Consider the following 27,406-nt stretch of genomic DNA (forward strand, 5'->3'; position numbering starts at 1 on the left):
TGAGTAGAATACAAATGGAGTTATAGGCCTACTCAGGCTGGTTATAGGCAGACTATCACTGTCACAACTTCTACCGAAGTCGGTTCCTCTCCTTGTTCGTTCGGCGTTCGACGTCACCGGTCTTCCAGCCATCGCCGATCCACCTTTAATTTTCCATTTGTTTTGTCTTGTTTTCCCACACACCTGGTTTACATTTCCCTCATTACTTGTCATGTATTTAACCCTCTGTTTCCCCCATGTCTGTCTGTGAAATTGTTTGTTGTAAGTTCTTGTGCATATTTTGACTGGTGCGCGACGCGTTTTGTACCCATATTTTGTATTTCTGGATGCCGTTGGTTTTGATAATTAAACTGCTCCGGTTATTACCCAGTTCTACTCTCCTGCGTCTGACTTCCCTGCCACCAGTTACGCACCCCTTACAATCACATTCAACCTTAGCTCATATAGCCCATCTATGCTATTTAAAAAGGACTGAAGACAGAAACAGATCATTTGGTTCCATTTTCAACACATTTATTAGTGAAATCAAAGTGCTGTAACATACACTATATAACATACACTATATATACACACCTCTCAGGTTCTCTGGCAGGCTATTCCAGAGGCTGGGGCCATAGTAACTAAAGGCTGCCTCTCCATAACTCTTGGTCATAGGCTTTGGGATAGTTAAAAGGCCTGAGGGGACCTGAGGGACCCAACTGGGTACATAACTTAACAGTATGTCTGACATGTATTGGGGCGCACAATCGTGAATTGATTTAAAACTAGTGCAGAGACCAAGAGTACCCATGCTGCAGAATTATGTATGTTTTGCAGTTGACAAATGTCTTTCTTGGGTAGACCAGAGTGGTGTAAGGTGTGCCGCTATTAGACTTAGGAACAGTGGAAACACGTTCTCTGGAGTAATGAATCACGGTTCACCATCTGGCAGTCCGACGGATGAATCTGGGTTTGGCTGATGCCAGGAGAATGCTAACTGCCCCAATGCATAGTACCAACTGTAATGGTGGTGGAGGAATAATGGCCTGGGGCTGATTGTCATGGTTCAAGCTTGGCCTCTTAGGCCTCTCCAGTGAAGGGAAATCTTAACGCTACAGCATACAATGCCATTCTAGACAATTCTGTGCTTCTAACTTTGTGGCAACAGTTTGGGGAATGCCCTTTCCTGTTTCAGCATGACAATGCCCCCAGTGCACAAAGCGAGGTCCATACAAAAAAGGTTTGTCGAGATCGGTGTGGCAGAACTTGACTGGGCTGCACATAGCCCTAACCGCAACCCTATCAAACTCCTTTGGGATGAATTGGAACGCTGACTGCGAGCCAGGCCTAATCGCCCAACATCAGTGCCCGGCCTCTCTAATGCTCTTGTGGCTGAATGGAAGCAAGTCCTTGCAGCAATGTTCTGACATCTAGTGGAAAGCCTTCCCAGAAGATTGGAGGGTGTTGCAGTATATCAGCACAGAGGGACCAACTCCATATTAATGCCCATGATTTTGGAATGAGATGTTCGACCAGCAGGTGTCTACACGCTTTGGTCATGTAATGTGTATAAATTAAATCAAATAGCCTAGTACACACACCAAAACTGTTCAAATGTTCAAATCTAAAGGTTTTTGCACAGAAAAACATGGACAGTCAGGTGCATCGCAAATTCAGAACCGGTTGACAGCAACATAATAAACTAAATCACTGATCATTGGGAACAAGATCAGAATGAGGGCTGATGCTTAATCCATGAATTAAATAATTAAATAGGTAGCCTAGCCTACAATACTTAAATCAAATTTCAATCAATCAATCAAATGTATTTATAAAGTCCTTTTTACATCAGCCGATGTTACAAAGTGCTATACAGAAACCCAGCCTAAAACCCCAAACAGCAAGCAATGCAGATGTAGAAGCACGGTGGCTAGGAAGAACTCCCTAGACAGGCAGGAACCTAGAAAGAAACCAAGAGAGGAACCATGCTCTGAGGGGTGGCCAGTCCTCTTCTGGCTGTGCCAGGTGGAGATTATAACATTACATGGCCAAGATGTTGAAACTTTCATAGATGACCAGCAGGGTCTAATAATAATAATCACAGTGGTTGTAGAGGTCAGCACCTCAGGAGTAAATGTCAGTTGGCTTTTCATAGCTGATCAGTCAGAGTTAGAGACATCAGGTGCGGTAGAGAGAGCGAGAGAGAGTCGAAAACAGCAGGTCAGGTACTAGGTAGCATGTCCGGTGAATAGGTCAGGGTCCCATAGCCGCAGACAGAACAGTTGAAACTGGAGCAGCAGCACGACCAGGTGGACTGGGGACAGCAAGGAGTCATCAGGCCAGGTAGTCCCGAGGCATGGTCCTGGTCCTAGGGTTCAGGTCCTCCAAGAGAAAGAGACAGAGAGAGAGTTAGATGGAGCATACTTAAATTCACACAGGACACCGGATAAGACAGGAGAAATACTCCAGATATAACAGACTGTTCCTAGCCCCCGACACATAAACTATTGCAGCATAAATACTGGAGGCTGAGACAGAGCGCTCAGGACCTCAGACTGGGGTGAAGGTTCACCTTCCAACAGACAACAACTCTAAGCACACAGCCAAGAAAAAGCAGGAGTGACTTCGGGACAAGTCTCTGAATGTCTTTGAGTGGCCCAGCCAGAACCCGACTTGAACCCGATCAATCATCTCTGGAGAGACCTGAAAATAGCTGTGCAGCTACGCTCACCCATCCAACTTGACAGAGCTTGAGAGGATCTGCAGAGAGGAATGGGAGAAATCCCCCAAATACAGCTGTGCCAAGCATGTAGCATCATACCCAAGAAGACTCGAGGGCCAAGAAGACTCGAAGCCAAAAGTGCTTCAACAAAGTACTGAGTAAAGGGTCTGAAAACATTATGTAAATTTGATATTTCTTTTTTTAAAAAGGCAAACATTTCTGAAAACCTGTTTTTGCTTAGTAATTATGGGGTATTGTGTGTAGATTGTTGAGAAAACAACAACAATTTAATCCGTTTTAGAATAAGGTTGTAGTATAACAAAATGTGGAAAAAGTCAAAGGGTCTGAATACTTTCTGAATGCATTGTACATTAACACCATATTCATCTTCTCTCCACTAATAAAAAGTCTATATGTTGCCCTTGTGAACGCCGGGAAAACGCAAGACTGCCTTGTCAAGTTACTTTAAAGGAGGACTGCACTTTCTGATTTAGCCTTGGTTTGAATTCTCCTTATTAGGATGTTCAACTGAGATCGAGATTTGGGTCTTGGAGGCATGCTTTTATGCGGGTGTCTATTGTGTTTATTCAAACGTGGTAAGTGTTTGCACTTTCCCTCTGCCAAAACCGTACACAGTTACAGTCACTCACCTTTGTAGATAACTTGAAACAGTCTAACCAGGTGTTATGTCTTGAAGTCACTTAGAATAGCTAGCAGGGTAGCTGGTGTGCAACCGTGGAAAAGTTGGTTTGACTTTGGATAGTCTATCTGTGGGGTTAGTTAGCGACGGTCAATAAATTACAATAATGTGAATTAGGACAGGGACGATACTAGTATCACAATATTTTTTCCATGGCAAAAATGAAATCACGAAGCAGAACAAACTATTTGGTGGTTTATATAGCTTAGAAAATAAGTACATGTGACTCTGGGTGACAACATAAAGATGTTTGTTTACAACATTGGAGCTGTTTTCCTTAATTCCGCTTCGTGTTTTGTTTCCTTGCCACGGTACTAACGAGTATCGCGTTACTGGTATCGTCCCGGCACTAATGTAGATGGAACAACGTTTTCGTTGTCTCATTAAATGCTTTCAATATTTGGAAATTATTTTATACAATTTATGGTTGGATTTAGGCTTTAAAGTGTATTTGAAATACTGTCCTATATAAATTGTATTATTTACTTATGGTCTTTAACTAGCCCCATAGGTATATCGACTGTCAAACCAAATTGACCATGAGCATTAAGATCGGGTCTTGTGCAGCTGCGCTGAAATTGATGATTACTTGGGTCCTGCCTGATGTGGGCAGGGTTGAAATAAACCCAACCCAATGAAAACTGTTACAGTACACTTCATTCTGTGACATACCATTTTTTCCTAATTATCTTGCTAATCTCAGTTTTGGACGAGACTGACTTTATGACCAGAATTATCCTATTTACACTTTGTAGTCGATTTTGACACTAGAAGAAATGTTTCTAATATTCCACATAGGTATTTTTCTATTAGAGAGGGTGTTTATTGCTTTAATTGGCTCTTTAAAATGTGTTATCACAGGCCCTGGAACAAAGGCCCTTGTCTCTTAACACCTTTCACCCACAAATGAATCACTTCTAGTCTGTGAGAATCACATTTTAATTTGCTCATAGCTTTTGTGCTACTTGATTGACTCGAATACCACTTTGCCTACATCTCTACTTTGAGCTTTAATCTCAGAGTTTTCTTAACTCTTGAGAAATGCTGTGATCACTTTTGTAGAGTACTATATGACACCATAGCGGCTCCAAGTCTGTGCACATAGTTCAAATCAAATCAAATCGAAGTTTATTTGTCACCTGCACCTTACAGAGAAATGCTTACTTACAAGCCCCTAACCAACAGTGCAATTTTTAAGTAAAAAATAGCTATTAGGTAAACAATAGATAAGTAAAGAAATACAAATAAAAAAAACAGTAAAATGACAGTGAAAATAACAGTAGCGAGGCTATATACAGGTGGTACCGGTACAGAGTCAATGTACGGGGGCACCGGTTAGTTGTACTGTAGGTATAGGTATAGTTGTGAGAGTGAGCAGACCGAGACTAAATGTTTGTGGTAGATTTTCTTCATTTTTGAAACAGTTGTATCAACTGTCTATAGGTGTCAAACTTTCTGTGTAATATCCCAGAAGAATAATACAGTAGACATTATTCTGAGGTACACCCTCCATATATGGAGTAAAATCCAGATGATCACCTCAGTCCATTTACTCAGCAGTAACCTTAATGAACAGGAAAGCCTACCTCTTCATCAGCTATTTGACACTATTCCCATATTTGACACTATTCCCATATTCCCTATTCCCATATAAAACCCAGAATTGATCTCTATACTTCATCATTTGACCTTACAAGCATGGTGTACGTCTATCGTTTGATAGTATTGATCAACATCAGAGAAATGAGAGGGGTGGTTAATGAAACAACTCAGAGCATAAATGTGTGATACACTGTGCTCAATTATGTTACCATCATCCCACCAAAGACCTTTCCCTTTAGGTACTAGATTTACTTTATATGAAATGACCCCTTACAAACTAGTTTTATTACAACGGATCTCTTTTATTACAAGCTCTTACCCCTTAAATAATGTCCGATTTTAACACAGCCAATCAAGCCTTTACATTATATAAATCACATTTTTACACAGCCAATCAAGCCTCGACATTATATAAGTCCGATTTTAACACAGCTAATCAAGCCTCTACATTTTGCAACTCAGCTATTAACATATATTCTGTAAGCTAGGGGACGAATATGAAAACAAAGAGCTGACAGCCTACTCACAAAGCGAAGTCTTTCACAAAGGTGTTGATTACCTCTGTAAATTAGAAATGACCTACAGTACTAATCTTGAACAAGAGCCGACTTGATAAAATCTCATAACAACAAAATCTCATAACAATTGTAACAAGTGGCAATTAATGAATAATTGTGAATAATTCAGATGTTTTAACTTCCAACATTCCTCCTAGCATATCGCAATACTATAAACCAGTGGCTGCTGAGGGAAGGACAGCTCATAATAATGTCTGGAAAGGAACGATTGGAATGGCATCAAACACATGGAACCCATGTGTTTGATGTATTTGATACCATTCCACACCAGCCATTGCCATGAGTCTGTCCTCCTAAATGAAGGTGCCACCAACCTCCTGTGCTATAAACTGGAAGTACAGTATGTGCTCACACCATGTTCTCTTGTTCACTCTCTCCTCAGATCCCCCAGGTGAGCTATGCCTCCACGGCTCCAGAGCTGAGTGATAACACGCGCTACGACTTCTTCTCCCGAGTCGTGCCCCCGGACACCTACCAGGCACAGGCCATGGTGGACATAGTTAAAGCCATGCGCTGGAATTATGTCTCCACAGTAGCATCAGAGGGTAACTATGGAGAAAGCGGTGTGGATGCCTTCATACAGAAGTCCCGCGAAGAGGGTGAGTCATCTCCATCTCTCCTGAACATTATTTTCACTGTTCCACATGCATGCTGTGTCCAATTTAGAGAAATATGATGTATTATTGGCTCCTGCAATCAGAAACCTATTATGGCATCACATGGCTTCACAAATTGGTCAGGTATGGAAACTTACCAATGTTTTGTGTCGCTAACCTGATAACCTGTCTGATAAATGAGGTAGATTTGTATTGATGGGGGGACTATGCTTTTAAGTGGCAATGCTAAAGTTCTGCAGTTTATGGACATGAAAAAGCTACATTTAGTTATATGGATACACCATTATCATGGTTGAATTTGGCATATTAAAATGAAACCAATCACTTAACCCTTTACACTCGTGGGAATTGGCATATATGGAAAGGGCTAAATTGAAATGTTTTTGACATAAAATATTAAATGCATAATCATTGTCGCAATTGAAAGGGAACAGTTTGGAGATAATGGGAACATTTCTAGATCAAATGTGAGTAAATCTGACACAAGACTGACTGAATCGAAACATTACACTGTTGATTTTATGTACATTTCGCATTTACTGCACTCTGAAAATACTCTGGATACATTCAGTAACATAACAAGACTGTTCCTGTAAAATGTGGGGTAGGGGCAACATAAGACCAAAAATTGACACGGGTTTGAGTGAGAGGACTAACTGGTGTCTTCAAGTGGCCACACACCTCTCCAAAGTCTGCACTGTCCCTAAGCAATTTCAATGCACTTTTATTTGGATTATTTGTAAAAAAATGTACCCCCTTTTTCTCCCCAATTTCATGGTATCCAATTGTTAGTAGTTACTATCTTGTCTCATCGCTACAACTCCCCTACGGGCTCGGGAGAGACGAAGGTCGAAAGCCATGCATCCTCCGAAACACAACCCAACCAAGCCGCACTGCTTCTTAACACAGCGCGCATCCAACCCGGAAGCCAGCTGCACCAATTTGTCGGAGGAAACACCGTGCACCCGGCGACCTGGTTAGTGTGCACTGCGCCCGGCCCGCCACAGGAGTCGCTAGTGCGCGATGAGACAAGGATATCCCTACCGGCCAAACTCTCCCTAAGCCGGACGGCGCTAGGCCAATCACACAGTTACAGTTGTTGTTTACGCAATACAATAACGGACATTTTAAATCCAAATCTGGGTCAGGTGGGCATAATTTGAAAGCTTGTTCTATTTCCAACATGGCTCGTTAAATAAAATACAATCTTATAGTGTTAAACTTTCACAAGGCAATTCAGAGAAACAGATTGTAATTTTGGTGAGCATAGAAAGGAGTTTAGATGTAATAAAACAAACACAGGCTCATTCTGTTCAGAACAACCAAGGGTATGACACTGTCATCTTGTAACTGTACATTAAACATAGTGACACAGTATATGACATCAGTTTATGATTTGGAATTGTGCACATTTGGACTTGCTTTCTTGTATGACATCAAAGCAGTATTTATTATAATCCTCAATCCTCTCATCATTCAAAATACATTGAGTCATCTTTTACAGCATTTCCCTTATTCAGACAACAAAAAAAATGCAAAAGTTGTCCAATTACAGGGAGGGATGGGGGCAACGTCTTGTTGTGTGCGGTGCTCAAGTTCAGAACGGCTGTCAGTCAAAACCAATACAACGCTTTGAAGCGCAGAGCCAGAGCTCTGATGTCATGTATAGCATTTTACTGTACAGCCACTACGTTCCAAATCTGCCATTTTCAACCTGTATATGGGTACGTATGTAAAGGGCTACCATAGATGCCATGTTTGTACATAATGTTGCACTTTCATTTACCTAAGAGCCACTGGCTTGAAAAGCGCAATCAATTGTTTGCTGCTAAATGATTCCATCTCTATGCAATGCAAACACTAACATAGATTGAATGGCACTTGACCCTTTATGTGTATAGCAGATGTCGTGGTGAGAGACTGTCCTTGAATAATTGCTTTGTTCAAGGAACAGAATCAAACAAATCAGGGGAACTCATTGGGAATTACAATTGACCTTTTGAGTGCTTTTATCTCTGCAGTATTATTTGACTCAACGGCCTGCATCTACTTTGGAGGCGCTCAGGTATGGCATTATGCCACTTTAGCTGTGTCTCCTTAGGAAGCATTAGAGGCAGAGAGGTCTGTAGTTTTCAGGGTAGTTCAAATGTTGTGACCCAGCAGAATTCAAATGAAAGGAAATGACAGTCATAAAATACCTGTTCTATTTGAGCATTCCATCCACAGATCAAACAACAAGTGTTAAATATAATAGTATTATACAACAGGTGGGTCTAATCCTGAATGCTGATTGGTTAAAAGCGGATTCCAGCCGTTGTCTATTATACAAGTTACCACCAGCTAAATCTATGACGTTAAAATGCCTATTTACTCTGTTTCATCTGACTGTGCGATTCACTGTCACATCAGCCCAGGCAGGGAAGTTATAAACTTGATCTCCACTACAAAAAGCATCTAGACATTATCTCACATTTCTTTTAGAATAACATTTAGTTTTCAACAGCGGAGATTTTAATAAACCTTGAACTCTCTGTCTCTCCAACATTTGCAACATTGTTTCAATATTCAAATTCAATCTCCAACTGTCCCTTAGTAATGAACGTGTCGGGAGTCGGGACGAGAGAGAGAGACAGGCAGCATTTCTCAGCCAATCGAAATCATGAATCAGCTGGCATCATTTTTATGGATATATACAAAGAAATGTATATTGGAAAAAGGTCAAACGAAACGAAGTGCAGCTAGTTTGCAGTCTTTCCAGCTTCAGTTTGAAGTTATTGTGTTAGCTGTGTTGTTGGCTAGATCCTATGAGCAACAGTGTCCTAACGAGAGGCATACCAGGCAAAATCGTGACTCATTAGCTCATTGCTATGGATGTATCCAAATAAATGTCAGTAGAAAACGGCGTAAACAAATGCAGCTACTGTTGTTATTTTTTCTGCACTGTTTGACGTGACTGTAAGTTAACCGTAGTTGGATAGTTAGCAAGCAAGGGATACGACTGTTGCCAGCCAGTATGGCAATGGAACATTTAGAATGAACGACTGGGTCGCGTTCATAGATACAGAACAAAAAGACTGAACGACTGGGTAGTACAGCCAACAACATTATGACAATCATCCATCATACGCATCATACCGTACGAGAATGATTTTACTGTCACATTTTCATCAACCAAATACAGAATGGTTTATCTGACAGTTCACAGCGTAACATATAACCTTATCCAGCACGGTAACACTTTATTTTATGGGTATTTATAAAGTGTGTGTTCACCATGTATTAATCATTACTTCCACATTTATAAACCATTTACTAATCATTCGTAAAGTCGCAGCCCCTAATCTAAAGTGAGCCCTTTATGAATACTTTATGCATTTTTTACTGACCAGTGTAATTTCTCACAAAAAAATGGGCATGCCATTGGTAGACATTCCAGCAGTACCTGGTAAAAGAATAAGCACACAACACGATATTTAAGGAAATATATATGCATTTGTGAGGAACTAGATAACTAATAACTAATAACATTTACAAATGTGGGAGTAATGATTAATACATGGTGAGCACACTGTTTATTAATGCATTACAAATGGTTTAGAAATGCCTTAGAAATGGTTTATTACAACCCTTAAAATAAAGTGTTACCATACGATGCTTACGATGCTTTGTGGAAAGTACATTTTTTCCTGGGGAACAAATAGTTACTTTGGAGTTGACTACAATTATTTGTCACTACTTTTTAAAACGATTTGAATAGAGATTTAAGAAAATAACTACTTTTAAAACTATTTGAATACAGACCTGAGGAATCAACAACGTAAAAAAATATTTGAATACAGATCTCAGGAAGTGACTACTTTTCTGAAACTATTGGACAGGCTGCCTTCAACTAATGACAAGGCTGTATCTGGAACTGTGTGTTGAAGATAGAAAGAGAATGAATAGAGCACACACAATCTCCCATACTATTCTAATCTATCGAACAGTCATATTGTATCTACACAATACATTTTTACCTAAACATTTAGTAAATGTCCATTATTCTGAATATCCATTGTCCCAGGTGTACATAATCAAGTCAAACCAATAAACCAATGATATTTTTTACAGATAAGAATAAATAAGTTGTGATGCTCAACTTCTGTATGACTCTTTCAACATGCCACTGAAAAGGTCAAAGGCTGCAACTCATTTTTCAATACCTGAAAATATTGCAGAGTAATTAAAAGCTACCTCTTTGTCCATCTGTTCTTGTTTCAAACAAACACGACACCATCTTTAAAGGGATAGTTTACTCAGAATACAAACTATTTTCCACCTACCTTGGCTGTAGTTGATTCAAGAAGACAGTTTTGGGATATTTTGTTTACTTTCTGCACCTACTAGCCACATTTTGTTACTATTAGCATTTTCAGTAACACTTAACATTAAACTGTTCTTGTGCCTGTGTAATAAAACTGTAATTACTTTTGAAGCAACATTTTAATAGCATGTTAGGTCACATAATAATTTGGTTATTGCATTTCAGTTGCATAGAAATAAGCTGAGAGTTTTTGTAAAAACTGTACACAAGAGGACTAGTGACTGTTCCTTATTCCACTTATGTAAGCACTACATTATTATGCATTTACAAAGGAACATCCTATGTAACAACTATGTTGCTATTGTAATAATCATTAAGTTACTACACATGTATAAGAATTTGATATCAAGTGTACCTCCTTGTGTGTCACGCATTATGAAAATAAATGTGTTGGTCATTTTGAGTCAAAAAAGTGGTCTACTCTAATGTTGAGGAGATTCCATGTCTCTCATTTATTTAATTCAAGGCTATAGGCTATATTAAGATTCATATATAAGAGCCCTCCAAACCAGGTGCTTATGATCATATATTTAGCCTAATTCAACTAACTGTTGTAGTTTTTGGTACTTCATACTTGGCAGCCATCAAATACATGTTTTTTGTTAATGGGGCTAGGGGGCAGAATTTTCACTTTTGGATAAATAGCATGCCCAATTTCAACTTCCTGCTACTCATGCCAAGAATATAAGATATGCATATTATTCATAGATTTGGATAGAAAACACTCTGAAGTTTCTAAAACTGTTTGAATCATGTCTGTGAGTATAACATAACTTATGTAGCAGGCAAAACCCTGAGGATTAACTGTTCAGAATGTTTTATTTTTTTCCCCTCTCTGTTCCCTGACTTGTCTTTGCCAAGGGATATTTCATAGGAACCTGTTTTCAGTTCCTACCGCTTCCACTGGATGTCACCAGTCTTTGGAATTTGGTTGAGGTTATTCCTTTGTGCAATGAAGAAGTAGGCCAACTAGGAACTGGGGACACTTTTGTGAGTTGCGCAAGACGTGAAAAGCAGCGCTGGTTTGTTTTCATTCCTGTATTGAACACAGATTGCCCCGTCTCCAATTTGATCGATTTTTAACGTTTAAAAATACCTAAAGTTGTATTACAAAAGTAGTTTGAAATATTTTGGCAAAGTTTTTAGGCAACTTTTGAAATATTTTGTAGTGACGTTGCATTTTTTGTAAGCAGTTTTTTTCTGGATCAAATGCGCTTTATAAATGGACATTTTGCATATATATGGACGGAATTAATCGAACAAAAGGACCAATTGTGATGTTTATGGGACATATTGGAGTGCCAACAAAAGAAGCTCGTCAAAGATAATGCATGTTTTATATTTTATTTCAGAGTTTTGTGTAGCGCCTGCAGGGTTGAAACATGCTAACTCCTTTGTTTCCTGCTGGTGCAGATGGTGCAGGCTATCAGATAATAGCTTATTTTGCTTTCGCCGAAAAGCATTTTTAAAATCTGACATATTGGCTGGATTCACAATGAGTGTAGCTTTAATTGAGTATCTTATATGTGTGATTTAATGAAAGTTTTTTTAAATTTTATAGTATTTTATTTGAATCTGGCGCTCTGCATTTTCCCTGGCAATTGGCCAGTTGAGACATTTGTGTCCCGCCTATCCCTAACTAGTTTTAAATAACTTGCAACATGTGTTTTTCTGAGACCTGTATTTGAAAATCAAAGAAAATAGTCTGGAAGATGTTCTCACATTGCAGTAGTACAGCCATGCTTGGGACATTGTAAGGAATGACTGATTCTGTTACTTTTTGTTTGCTAGCCATTCAACTCTGTCTCCCTGGCCTCAAATCTGCCCCACGTTGATGGGTATTTGGCAGCTTAATCTTAAAATAAGTGGATACTGATTTGTAACATAATGCGCATGAATAATTCAAATATGGGGAGGAAAAACAGGTCAGTGCTTCTGAATGAATTATCCATGTTGATGAATGTATATCTTAATAGAAAACAGTAATTTATTTATTCAAATTTTTCATAGAGGATAATTGTTTGTGTACATTGTCCGTGTGTATTTTGTCATTATTATGACTCTGATTCATGTGCTGATGAAGCTTGTCCTTGCTGACACCACGTCCTCTGTCAGCTTACGAGTGTCAGTGTCCTAAAATGGGCCACGTTTATCTTCAGTTTTCTGGTTAAACCAAAGCAATTTTTCCAATGAGATTGCACAGGTGTTGATGAAGCGAAAATAAATCGGTATTGAGAAATAGCTAGAAAGTGAGCAAGCAAGAGAGAACTGAGAGGGAGAAGTAGAAGAGAGCATGTCTGCCCTGGAACTACAGTGGGCGTAGCACAGCGTTGGGAATACAGTCAGCCCTGAGCAGGGAGCAGACCACACATGCTCAGCCTGACCTTTGACCCCCGCTGGGGCTGAATGTAATCACTACCGACATGCCTACTGTTCTCTGTGCCACTGCATCACTTTCCTCTGCCAGCGCCAAGCTGCAGCACATCATACTGTACCGTAACTATCTCTGGAGAGAGACCAGTGGCGGAGGGAGCAGAGGAGTGTCCCTGCAGAGCCCTCCTGCTTCCCCGGCTCAGCCCTGTGGAGCAGGAGTTAATATGAGGAGAGTTCAGCCGGCTCAGCGATTTATAGTTTGGAGCCCCTAGGTGGAGAGCACCATGGGGAGCCTCTAGAAAGGGAGTTCCAAGTATAGGCTACCATACATTAGCCAGGATAGAGCTCATTTCTTGCAGGTTGAGCTCAGTTCAACTGAAGCAGCAACTTCCAAACTCACTTAATGTCACCGATAGACAGACAAAATGGTAGGTTAATGTACTGTAGCTTTTCAAGCATCTCTGCCTGAAAGTAAAAACACCATCTAGCTGCCAAGCCAACCTGCTGAACCATCATTATTACTTGGCTTCTTATTCACTGTGGCAACAGGAAGCAATCCAACACGTCTATGAATACCCACCAAACCATGACATCTCCAATTAGCATTCCTCTCACCCAGCCCTGTGCTGCTGAATTTTCCCTGTTGTGAGCACTCAACTTCAAAAGGTCCGTGCACTCCAAGTCTCCATGCGCCAGACCATTACACCCTGCACTTTAATGATATTGACAGCAGGGCCCTTTTCACTGATCCTTATAACAACCCAAGCTACACTGTTTGTAGGATGTTATATTGAAGTCAGCATACTTTGGACTTGTCATTGTACTCAGAGTACATTGATACTGTCGATTATGTCACAATGTATGTTGGTTTAACTCGAGGTAATAAATAACAATGCACCCCCTCCCCCATGTGAAAAATATTTTCACGTGATCCTCCCCCTGCAAAAAAAATTGCGCTCTCCTCTCTCGTACTGTAATTATTTTCACACTCTTCCCCCTCATAAAATGAATTGTTATTTTTTTTTATTACAACCATAAATAACTGTAGCAATCCTGTGTTCACGAACGTGGATATCGATTTTACCACTTCAGCATGGTTTTGTGGCATAGTCAATACCACACAGGGCTAAGAGTTCGCCAACCCCCATGGAAGAGCTCACTGCCTGTATGATTACACTACGATCATTGTCGGATGAAGACCATGATCATCTAGGGGAATCAGATTTTCAACATAATTATATAAAAATATTATGCAAAGAATTTTCCACCAACAGGTTCCAATGCACCACGCAACCAATAAGCAACTTAGAACTGCATATCGGTTACCAATTTTGAGAACTTATCATCATGGTTTGAGTTTTAACACCACAATCAAGAGTATGTCAATCTTGACAAACAGAAAATACATCCCTCCCTACTCAGTACTTAAGACTTGGTTTGACGATATCTGAATACCATTTGGATGCTGGAATTATATTCGAGTGGAGTGGATGAACGTGAGCAGGTAGCCTAAAGGAGACTTTTGAAGTAACCTAATCAGATTAAAACATTGTGACTAATTGTATTTATGCCACACATAAAAGGTAATATGTTAAAAGTTAAATGACACATTTTTACATCTAACCTCTGTAAAAAAAAAAAATAAACGGAATATGTCTTGATTAGAAAAGTATTCCCCCTGAGTCAATACATGTTAGTCAGTCTTTCTGGGTAAGTCTCTAAGAGCTTTGTCCACCTGGATTGAACAATATTAGCTCATTATTCTTTTTAAAATTTTTAAAGCTCTGTCAAGTTGGTTGTTTTCTAGACAGCCATTTTCAAGTCTTGCCAAAGAGTTTTAAGCCGATTTAAGTCAACACTGTAAATAGGCCACTCAGGAACATTCAATTTCGTCTTGGTAGTCAACGCTATTGTCTATTTAGCCTTGTGTCTTAGGTTATTTCCCTACAGAGAGGTGAATTTGTCTCCCCATGTCTGTTGGAAAGCAGACTGAACACGGTTTTCCTCTAGGACTTTCCCTGTTCTTAGCTCTATTCCATTTATTTTTCTCCTAAAAAACTCCCTAGTCCTTGCCGTTGACAAGCATACCCATAAAATTATGCAGCCACCACCATGCTTGAAAATCTAAAGCGTGGTACTCAGTGATGTGTTGTGTTGCCCCAAACATAACGCTTTATATTCAGGACATAAAGTGAATTTCTTTGCCACATTTTTTGAAGTTTTACTTTAGTGCTTTACAGGATGCATGTTTAGGAATATTTTTATTCTGTACAGGATTTCTTTTCACTCTACAATACTGTTGATCCATCCTCAGTTTTCTCCTATCACACATTAAACTCTGTAACTGTTTCAAAGTCACCATTGGCCTCATGGTGAAATCCCTGAGCAGTTTCCTTCCTCTCCGTCAACTCAATTAGGAAGGATGCCTGTATCTTTGTAGTGACTGGGTGTATTGATACGCCATCAAAAGTGTAATTAATAACTTCACCATGCTCAAAGAGATATTCAATGTCTGCTTTTAAAAAAAATCTATCCGCATTTGAAAAAATGCCCTGGTCTTTGGTTGAATCTGTATTTGACATTCACTGCTGGACTGAGGGACCTTACAGATAATTGTATGTGTGGGGTACAGAGATGAGGTAGTCATGAACAAATCATGTTAAACACAATTATTGCACGCAGAGTGAGTCCATACAACATATTACATTACTTGTTAAGCAAACTCTACTCTTGAACTTATTTAGGCTCGCAATAACAAAGGGGTTGAATGCTTATTGACTAAAGACAGTTCAGCTTTTCATTTTCAATGAATTTGTAAAAAAAAATTAAAAAAACATAATTCCACAGTAAAAGAAAACTTGACATTTTATAAATTTTAAGGGATGTGAATATTTTCTGAAGGCAACCGCTTATGTCTAGAGCCGGCCCTGTACAAAGCCTCCAGAGAGGCCCCCTTTCTTCATTGAGGGAGTGGCCAGAGATGGAGGGATGTGGCCTCTCATTAATCAGCAAAACAGAGACAGAGTCAATACCGCTGGGCTTTACTCTGTTCCACCACGGCCTAACCCCCCTGACAAGGTACACCGAGAGGGGCTGCCCCACATCACAATGTGGAAAATGCATAGTAAGTGCACTGTGTATGTCAAAATGCTGAAGATTAGTTACGTTTACATAATGATTACAATAATTTGTCATTATACATGTTAGCATTATTGACTTTTTCACATGATTTTCTGCACAGTCATTTTGATTGTAGCCGTTCACTCAGTTTGTAAAAAAATATAATTTACATCTGTTTATTTACCATCTCAGATTCCTCCAACATCCCCACTGATGACTCTAATCCAATGTGTCTTGTAGCAATGTGTTTACTGTATGTAATTGAATTTGGAGTGGTAATTATTAGACCGAGGGGTGGCAGTAATCAGCCTCTTGATGATCTAAGGCTTTTGAATAATGTGTCGTCTGGTGACTGGTGATCAGAAAGTTCCTCTGCCCAGCGTTGGGGATTAGCAGATTGCTGCTGTGACATGTAGTAACCCAACATCTCCATTAGACTGCTACTGCTGTGATATAGAGTCTTGTGTATGGGTCTTACTTGCCTTAGATGGTAGAATAAAACATCATTTGGAAGATGGACAAAAATGTGCTGGAATGTATGGTGCAGCAAGTTAACATTTTTATTTTCAACTGAATGTCTTTTTTTTGGTGAAAGAGCCACAGTATGCCACTAAATTTAACATACAGTGGTTGTGGGTGGAATTTAGATTTAGATAGTTTGGTGAACTGTAGTAGTTCCATTAGAGTAACTTGTTTTTATATACAGGAGTATAGTGCTGTGTTACTGTGACTGGACAAACCTATGTCCTAGTCTAGAGGGGCCCTATCTGGACTATATACAGCTCAACTGAAAACCAGAGAGCAAGTTTTCTCATTTCTGTTCCCAATCACAGTGTATCCCATTACACCTTGCAGGATATTGGTCAGGGTTCACAGTACATTAGTTTGCGGCAGCTCTGTGGAAATCCTATCTCGCCACCTGAAACGCAGCTTCTTCTCAAAGTGGCACTGCTTTATCGAATGTATCTATACAGCTGTGGCTGTTTCATCAACAAAAGGACAGTTGGTTGGTTGTTTATTTGCTGAAAGGAGCCCGAAGCAAATATAAGCACATATAACCAGTGAGAGACTCACAAGACACAGCAAACATTCACAAATGAAATGTGAAAAACAGGGAGGATGCGGCTCAAAGGTTAACTCATGAGCAAACGCCAATGTGAGATAGCAATAATCAAAAGTGATGTAAGAGGGAGCTGGAATAATTCATGATATTGTGTCCACATACAGTACGTTAAATCTGTTGGATCTGGAGATGGTCTGCTAGTCTTTCTCCGTTGCCTCAGGATATCATCCAATCCTGGTGGCAATAAAACAGCTATCAAATCTGGCAAAGTGTAGAATGGCTCACCTGGTCAACTTTATAATCCTTATAATCTTTATAATCCTGATTAGGCTACATTTATGTGCTTGAATTTATTATTCAGGAAATCATTTACTCATTCTCTCTATGGACCTATGATGCTATTTTGACGCAGCACAATGTGTCACGTCTTCAACATACATAATGGACTGTGTGTGTGGGCATTCGTTTGTAAACAAAGTCACTGTGTAAACATTGTTATGGCAGGTGAGGTTGAATCCCAGCCTCTGTCCTTAGGCTCTGTAAGATCATGTATAGCATATTGTTTGCATGCCTTATTTGAGACAAAAGCCCCTTATACGTTGACACACCTTAAATCAAAGCCATCATTCTTTCTTTGTCTCTGCAGTCTTCTTGCAAATTGCCATTTCAAAAACCTTTCTATGGCATGCTTTGTCACTTGACTGTATGTGCTGCAGTTTGGGCTGCAGGGTGATTTGCAAGCATATAACTCGTTGGTTACTCTCTGTGACTCAACCTCTTTCTCTCCCTCTCTCTCACCCTCTCTCTCTAATGGAATTTTTAAGGATACAAATGCAGAGTCTGACAGGTTGCTCACACAGCTGTTGATAGCACTCTGTCTCTGAGAGGGCTGCCTCAGTTACTTAACACCGCTTGAGAAATGTGAATAATAGCATTATTTTACACTGACACATGTTGCCTTAATACCACATTATATGCTACTTTTTCACAATTCCTGACATTTAATCATAGTAAAAATTCCCTGTCTTAGGTCAGTTAGGATCACCACTTTATTTAAAGAATGAGAAATGTCAGAATATTAGTAGAGAGAATTATTTATTTCAGGTTTTATTTCTTCCATCACATTCCCAGTGGGTCAGAAGTTTACATACACTCAATTAGTATTTGGTAGCATCTCCTGTAAATGGTTTAACTTGGGTCAAGCTTTTTGTGTAGCCTTCCACAAGCTTCCCACAATAAGTTGGATGAATTTTGGCCCATTCCTCCTGACAGAGCTGGTGTAACTGAGTCAGGTTTGTAGGCCTCCATGCTCGCACACACTTTTTCAGTTCTGCCCACACATTTTCTATGGGATTGAGGTCCGGGCTTTGTGATGGTCATTCGAATACCTTGACTTTGTTGTCCTTAAGCCATTTTGCCACAACTTTGGAAAAATGGTTGGGGTCATTGTCCATTTGGAAGACCCATTTGCGACCAAGCTTTAACTTCCTGACTGATGTCTTGAGATGTTGCTTCAATATATCCACATAATTTTCTTTCCTCGTGATGCCATCTATTTTGTGAAGTGCACCAGTCCCTCCTGCAGCAAAGCACCCACACAACATGATGCTGCCACCCCCGTGGTGTTCTTCGGCTTGCAAGCCTCCCCCTTTTTCCTCCAAACATAATGATGGTCATTATGGCCAAACAGTTCCATTTTTGTCTCATCAGACCAGAGGACCTTTCTCCAAAAGTATGATCTTTGTCCCCATGTGCAGTTGCAAAGCGGTTTTGGAGCAGTGGCTTCTTCCTTGCTGAGCGGCCTTTCAGGTTATGTCTATATAGGACTCGTTTTACTTTGGATATAGATACTTTTGTACCTGTTTCCTCCAGCATCTTCACAAGGTCCTTTGCTTTTGTTCTGGGATTGATTTGCACTTTTCGCACCAAAGTACGTTAATATCTAGGAGACAGAACCCGTCTCCTTCCTGTGCGGTATGAAGGCTGAGCGGTCCCATGGTGTTATACTTGCGTACTCTTATTTGTACAGATGAACGTGGTACCTTCAGGCATTTAGAAAGGATGAACCAGACCTTTTTCTGAGGTCTTGGCTGATTTCTTTAGATTTTCCCATGATGTCAAGCAAAGAGGCACTGAGTTTGAAGGTAGGCCTTGAAATTCATCAACAGGTACACCTCCAATTGACTCAAATTATGTAAATTAGCCTCTCAGAAGCTTCTAAAGCCCTGACATAGTTTTCTGAAACTTTCCAAGCTGTTTAAAGACACAGTCACCTTAGTGTATGTAAACTTCTGACCCACTGGAATTGTTATACAGTGAATTATAAGTGAAATAATCTGTCTGTAAACAATTGTTGGAAAATTTACTTGCGTTATGCACACAGTTGATGTCCTAACCAACTTGCCAAAACTATAGTTTGTTAAAAAAAAAAATTGTGGAGTGGTTGAAAAATGAGTTTTAATGACTCAAACCTAAATTTATGTAAACTTCCGACTTCAACTGTATATGCATAAGCTGAGAATAAGAACTGAATTGGTACAGTATGAGGCTGAATGGTAGTTCAGTATCATTGCTTCATTGTGACAGCTGAGGGAATGATCAGGGTCTGGGGACTCCCCAGCTTTATATAGTCAGACCAGGGGCTCCAGGTTATTCATTATGGGAGTAACGTTCCCCATGATGTGCTCAGTGGTGTTATAATCATGCAATTTGTATTTAATGACCAAGAGTTGGCTCTGTGGTTCATGTGTTTTACAGTGGTTAAAAATGCGTAGTGTACATGTATGTTTTATGTTGAGGAACAGATTCCATGTTTCAAGGGGTTATCTAACAGCTTCCCCACCACTCACCACAATGTATATTGTTATTACAGATAGTCTTGTATGGTAGCATATTCAGGGTTTATTTGATCCAATTATAACAGATTATTGCACCTGTTCACTTGTGCATCCGTGCACAGGGGGTAATGGAATTCTAGGATTATTTAGTGCTAGATGTGCATGTGTGAGTACATCTGTGTGTGTGTGTGTGTGTGTATACGTGGGGTATAGCTGTTGGCCAGGATTCAGCTCTAATCATATATCTTTCCTTGCAACCCTCTAGCATCACATCTGCCTGCCCAAGGCACAGAGGCAGATGTAATTGGTTTGAATATTCCTCATACAAAAACAAGAAAATGGGCTAAATATGGAAAGATATTAGATGGGCCACTATATCTTTGCCACTTGAACCACGGGATCCTTTGGCTCCTTATCTCTAACCATCTTCTGATGGGAGGCCTGGTTCGTTATAGTTCACAAGGTAAGAAGATACATTCTTATGACCCTCCTCCTCTTGTTCAGATACAGTTGTAGGATCTTAATTTGACCTATTTTGTTACAGCAAAATAATCCTGATGGACGGGATTTAAACGTTTAGTCCATAATGTTTCTTGATCTGTGGTTATGCTATTAGCTGGCCAAATATAGGTTACATGAAAAGTGTAATACTGTTGATATAACCACCTGTTAGTGTGGGTTTTTAGTAAATGTATGTAAATCACTAAGCTCATCTGCATTTCCTGCAAATTCTCAGCAACAAAAAAGTGATAAAATTAAGAACCTAAACCTGTAGTACCATCTCATTACCATGTTGAGCAATGATCCCTGGCTGCACCGATAGACCCCGTAGAGACTTCATACAGTACATGGCCATTTCTCACTGCCTGTCATGCGTATGTTTAAATATTCCTGATGGATAAAGGGGTGCTGGAGTCATATTGCCAAGCATATTTGCTAGAGACTGACCAGGGATAAAATAACATTTTCAATGTGCTATGCTTGCACTGCCAGTTGCGTGTACTCGTGGATGCCAAAGGATGCCAGTCAGCCCCTCAAAAATGACATCTCTCTGTTTTCATAATTTTCCTTCAATCCGCAAGAGGCTGAATGTATCTCACCGGAGAAAGCATGTGAGCATGGGAAACAGCGGCCCTTGTTGTGTCGTTTCTCTCCGGTGGATAGCTAGCTAGCAAAAAATCATCCCTTTCCTCAATTAGCCATGAATGGAGATAGAGATTTGGACTTGTGGTTTTACTTAGTTCTCCATGCTGGCCAACGATTCGGATCAACCATAAATTCATACATTGTGCCCCTGACCTGAGAGGATGGAAGCTCAATATGTAGATGGAGCAGGCTAATGTTAACTAAGTTAACTGGCCTTGTCACGGCTGGCTGAAGGACTGGACCAAGGTGCAGCATGGTAAGCGTACATTTGAACTTTATTTAAAAATGACGCCGACAAAACGAAGAACAAAAAAAACAACCGTGAAGCTTTGGGCTATGTGCCCTGAACAACTACAAAGTTAACTTAAGTATGGTTCTCAATCAGAGACAACGATAGACAGCTGTCTCTGATTGAGAACCATACCAGGCCAAGACATAGAAATACAAAACATAGAAAAAAGGACATAGAATGCCCACCCTCGTCACACCCTGGCCTGTCACACCCTGGCCTAACCAAAATAGAGAATAAAACGCCTCTTTATGGCCAGGGTGTGACAGGCCTTGCACATATTTTCCCATGAAAGGAAGTTAGCCTTCCTAGGGCAGGCGTTCCGCTAGCGGAACCCCTCGACAACATTCCACTGAAGAGGCAGTGCGCAAAATAAAAAAATATTTTTTTGAAATATGTAACTTTCACACATTAACAAGTCCAATACAGAAAATGAAAGATAAACTTCTTGTTAATCTACCCATCGTGTCCGATTTCAAAAAGGCTTTACAGCAAAAGCACAACATATGATTGTTAGGTCATAGCCAAGTAAAAAAAAACACACAGCCATTTTTCCAGCCAAAGATAGAAGTCACAAAAAGCAGAAATATAGATACAATTAATCACTAACCTTTGATGATCTTCATCAGATGACACTCATAGGACATCATGTTACACAATACATGTATGTTTTGTTCGATAATGTGCATATTTATATCCAAAAATTAAGTGCAGTAATGTTTTGATTCCAAAACATCCGGTGATTTTGCAGAAATACTCATACATTGATAAAAGATACAAGTGTTATTCACAGAATTAAAGATAGACTTCTCCTTAATGCAACCGCTGTGCCAGATTTCAAAAAAACTTTACGGAAAAAGCATAATCTGAGTACGGCGCTCAGAGCCCAATCCAGCCAAAGAAATATCCGCCATGTTGGAGTCAACAGAAGTTAGAAATAACATTATAAATATTCACTTACCTTTGATGATCTTCATCAGAAGGCACTCCCAGGAATCCCAGTTTGACAATAAATGATTTATTTGTCCCATAAAGTTCCATAAAGTCCATCATTTATGTCCAAATAGCCACTTGTTGTTAGCGTGTTCAGCCCAGTAATCCATCTTCATGAGGCGCGAGCACTTCGTCCAGACAAAAACTTGAAAAGTTACGTTACAGGTCGTAGAAACAAGTCAAACGATGTATGGAATCAATCTTCAGGATTTTGTTAACATAAATCATCAATAAGGTTCCAACCGGAGAATTTCATTGTCTGAAGAAAAGCACTGGAACGAGAGCTAACTCTGTCAGGAGCACGCATCACGAGCCTGAGACACTCTGCCAGACCCATGACTCATTCAGCTCCGATTCCCCCCTCCTTTATAGAAAAAGCCTGAAACAAGTTTCTAAAGACGGTTGACATCTAGTGGAAGCCTTTGAAAGTGCAACTTGACCCCATAGACACTGTGTATTCGGTAGGCCAAGCTTTGAAAAACTACAAACCTCAGATTTCCCACTTCCTGGTTGGATTTTTCTCAGGTGTTCGCTTGCCATATGAGTTCAGTTATACTCACAGACATCATTCAAACAGTTCTAGAACTTCAGAGTGTTTTCTATCCAATACTAAAAATATGCATATATTAGCATCTGGGATAGAATAGGAGGCAGTTCACTCTGGGCACGCTATTCATCCAAAAGTGAAAATGATGCCCCCTATCCCAAATAGGTAGCCACTTGTGGGATCGGTGTCCCTATACCGGGACAGTTGTTGCTAACGTGCGCTAATGTGACTAGAATGATGATGCAAGTAACATCCAACTTTCCAGGACATAGACATGTCTTATATGTGCAGAAAGCTTAAATGATTCTTTATCTAACTGCACTGTCCAATTTACAGTAGCTATTACAGTGAAAAAAATCCATGCTATTGTTTGAGGAGAGTGCGCAACAACAAAAAACTTTTATTACGGCACTTGGTTTGATAGATTCACGTCTGAAGGTAAATAATGTACTTACTTTCAGTAATCTTGCTCTGATTTGTCATCCTGAGAGTCCCAGAGATAAAACGTAGCATAGTTGTGTTTGATAAAAGACCTTTTTATATTCAAATGTAGGAACTGGGTTCGAAAGTTTGAACCCCTGCTGTTTCAAATGGTATCAAGAATATGCATACCCTTGCTTCAGGTCCTGAGCTACAGGAAGTTAGATTTGGGTATTTTCATTTTTAGGCGAAAATTGAAAACAAGGGTATGATCCTTAAGAGGTTTTAAAACATGAGGCCAAGGAAATATGATATTGCCTTGGCATTGCTCACCAAAGGCGCTGAACATTCCCAACACAGCTCTTTTCAGAATTATTAAGTAAAATGGCAAAGGGGTCATTTCCAGAGTGCCAAGGAGTCTCTAATAAGATGTGAGCATAGATCCGTTTTTCAACAATAGTGGTCACGGTGGACAAAATGAAACCCCATACAGAGCAGAGAACAGATCACTACATTGACGACAGCCTTGCTTTCCGAGGTCACAAAGCTGAAATTTCATTAGTGCAGTGCACAGGAGCGGTGCGTGGGTAAAATCACTGGGGAAGCCAAGCCAGGAAGAAAAGCCATATTACAACCTATGTGTTGTGATATTTGTTGTCCTAGGCTACCTGGCTAAAATGCTTGCTCTTTAGCCTAAAGTCTAATAGTCTGTCTAAAAATGGACTAGGGGGAAGAGGGGGCTTTGAGCATTGATTGAGGTTGAGCCTGACCCCTGCTGATTCCATTTGTCACAAAGGTGACAAACATCCTCAACATCTGTGCCGAGACAGTGTCAGCCAAATTACTCCCACACACAATAACCGGGTTATACTGCCACACAAATGCAATAGCCATTGATTAAAAGCCTGGTAAAGAAAAATATATAGTATTTTTTTTCTTCTGAGGGGGTTAGGGAAAAAAATATTTAATTGTGGGTGTGTTTAAGATTTGTGAATGTAAATCTAAACCATTATGCCAGATACATAGTATTTACAGTAAATTGTATTTTTAGTATTTATAATATTTACTACTGACCTTATAGTAGTCAGAATAGATATAGAACCCTAATATAGGGTCTATAATAGTCAGAGCAACCAAAGTGCCTACTCAACCCATTGATGAATGGTTTCATTGTTCCATAATGAAATCAATACCAAAACAAGGAGTTCCTCTCACACTGTGTGCGACACCTATAGATGGTTGGATGCAGCTATACAACTATAATATGTGAAAGTAATGACAAAAGGACTATTTCTCCCACAAGAGAGATCCTCATCAATATTTCAGAACTCATTTAGTGTACCTGAGGCTTCCCGTGGTGAACAGCCCAATGTAATTGTCCAATAGAGCACTATTATACCGCTGCATATCAATGTGGGAGGCAGGTTATTTCGAGTTCTAGGGCCAACTGAAACTTTTTATGATTGACATGTGGAGCAACAAGGAGGGCAGTGGAGGAAGACAGGGCAGAGTGATAGCAGGGAGATTTATTATGCAAATATTAGCTCTGAGGGCAGTGTCCCTTTGGCATGACAGGAATGTCAAGAATGAGAGTGATGATTAGAAAACTTCCCTTCAACAGAGACTTTACCTAGCAAAATATCCAACAGACTTTTGGATATTATTACTGTCTGTCTCACACAGTCAATTTCATATTCTCTTCCAAATCCTCAGAAATGTTTTGCTTCAATTTGTAGTGCCAGGTGCTTTTTAGTGCAGGTGGTTTTAAAATGAGAGATAATTTCCACCTGCTTGGAAAAATAATTCTCAAACACTATTCCAAATTCCTGCTTTGAGGATTATGCCTAAAATGGTTAATAAGTCAATATTAGCATGAAATTGCCTAATTAGTCAGTAAATCATTGTACATTAGCATCTAGTAAAAGTATAATTTTATGTATGTCTTACTACCCTGTAAGATATAGTTAATTTAGATTAACATTTAGATAAGCAAGATTTAATTCAGCACAAAAAGAAAGAAGGATCCCAAAATCATATACTGTACTTCAAGGGGAAGAATTCAAGGTCTTTGAAGAGAGGAGTGAATGAACCTCTCCTCCACTCCATTTTTAAAACAGCACAAATCCCTTACAGACTGGACAATCAACCATTTTAACAGTCAGGACAAATGTAACACTGATTACTGCTTCACAGTAGCCTGGTCCCAGATCTGTTTGTGCTATCCTGCCAACTTGACAATGTCCAATGCCAACAGATGATGCAATCTCAACACTTCCCATTCCCACCTGGACAAAAGAAACACCCATGTGAGAATGCTGTTGATTGACTACAGCTCAGCGTTCAACACCAAAGTGCCAACAAAGCTTGTCACTAAGCTAAGGACCCTGGGACAAACACCTCCCTCTGCAACTGGATCCTGGACTTCCTGGCGGTCCGCCCCCAGGTAACAACATATCTTCTATGCTGATCCTTAACACTGGGGTCCCTCAGGGGTGTGTGCTTAGTCCCATCCTGTACACCCTGTTCACCCACGACTGCGTGGCCAAACACGACTCCAAAACTATCATTTAGTTTGCTGACGACACAACACAACAGTGATCACTGACAATGATGAGATAGCCTATAGGGAGGTCAGAGATCTGGAAGTGTGGTGCCAGGACAACAACCTCTCCCTCAATGTGAGCAAGACAAAGGAGCCGATCGTGGACTACAGGAAAAGGCGGGCGAACAGGCCACCATTAACATCGACAGGGCTGTAGTGGAGCGGGATGAGAGTTTCAAGATCCTTGATGTCCACATCACCAATGAACTATCATGGTCCAAACATACCAAGACAGTCATGAAGAAGGCACGACAACACCTTTTCCACCTCAGGAGACTGAAAAGATTTGGCATGGGTCCCCAGATCCTCAAAAAGTTCTACAGCTGCACCCATTGAGGGCATCCTGGACGGTTGCATCACCGCCTGGTATGGTAACTGCTCGGCATCTGACCGTAAGGCACTACTGAGAGTAGTATAGAACCTATAAACTAGTCAGAGGAAAACCCCAAAAATGTACATTGACCCCCCCCCCCCCCAATTCGTCTATTATCTATGCATAGTCACTTCACCCCTACCTACAAATTACCCCGACTAACCTGTACCCCCGCACATTGTGGACAGGTTGTGGACAGGTGTCTTTTATACTGATAACAAGTTCAAACAGGTGCCATTAATACAGGTAACGAGTGGAGGACAGAGGAGCCTCTTAAAGAAGAAGTTACAGGTCTGTGAGAGCCAGAAATCTTGCTTGTTTGTTTGTCTGTCATAGTTGAAGTATACCTATGATGAAAATTACAGGCCTCTCTCATCTTTTTAAGTGGGAGAACTTGCACAATTGGTGGCTGACTAAATACTTTTTTGCCCCACTGTAGCCTCGTTATTGTTATTTTATTGTGTTACTTTTTATTATTTTTTACTTTAGTTTATTTGGTAAATATTTTCTTAACTCTTTCTTGAACTGCACTGTTGGTTAAGACTTTGCAAGTAAGCATTTCATGGTAAGGTCTACACTTGTTATATTTGGCACATTAAATATATACCATTTGATTTGATTGGATAGGTGTTGGCAAGACAGCACAAACAGATCTGGGACTAGGCTGGTTTAACAGAGCTTTAGTGGGTTTTAAATCCAAATCAAATTTATTTATATAACCCTTCGTACATCAGCTGATATCTCAAAGTGCTGTACAGAAACCCAGCCTAAAACCCCAAACAGCAAGCAATGCAGGTGTAGAAGCACGGTGGCTAGGAAAAACTCCCTAGAAAGGCCAAAACCTAGCAAGAAACCTAGAGAGGAACCAGGCTATGTGGGGTGGCCAGTCCTCTTCTGGCTGTGCCGGGTGGAGATTATAACAGAACATGGCCAAGATGTTCAAATGTTCATAAATGACCAGCATGGTCGAATAATAATAAGGCAGAACAGTTGAAACTGGAGCAGCAGCACAGTCAGGTGGAAGTTGAAACTGGAGCAGCAGCATGGCCAGGTGGACTGGGGACAGCAAGGAGTCATCATGT

General features: G+C 40.1%; 1 protein-coding gene across 1 annotated transcript in view; it reads left to right on the forward strand.

Moving 5' to 3' along the window:
* LOC109907022 (metabotropic glutamate receptor 4-like) overlaps positions 1 to 27,406 on the forward strand; it is a 202,871-nt gene that overhangs the window by 66,566 nt on the left and 108,899 nt on the right. Inside the window, exon 3 of the mRNA XM_031793321.1 lies at positions 5,964 to 6,180. Within this exon, the coding sequence (XP_031649181.1) occupies positions 5,964 to 6,180 (217 nt within the window). The remainder of the gene's footprint in view (positions 1 to 5,963; positions 6,181 to 27,406) is intronic.

The sequence above is a fragment of the Oncorhynchus kisutch genome, linkage group LG17 (genome assembly GCF_002021735.2).
Source record: "Oncorhynchus kisutch isolate 150728-3 linkage group LG17, Okis_V2, whole genome shotgun sequence".
NCBI classification, from domain to species: Eukaryota; Metazoa; Chordata; class Actinopteri; order Salmoniformes; family Salmonidae; genus Oncorhynchus; species Oncorhynchus kisutch.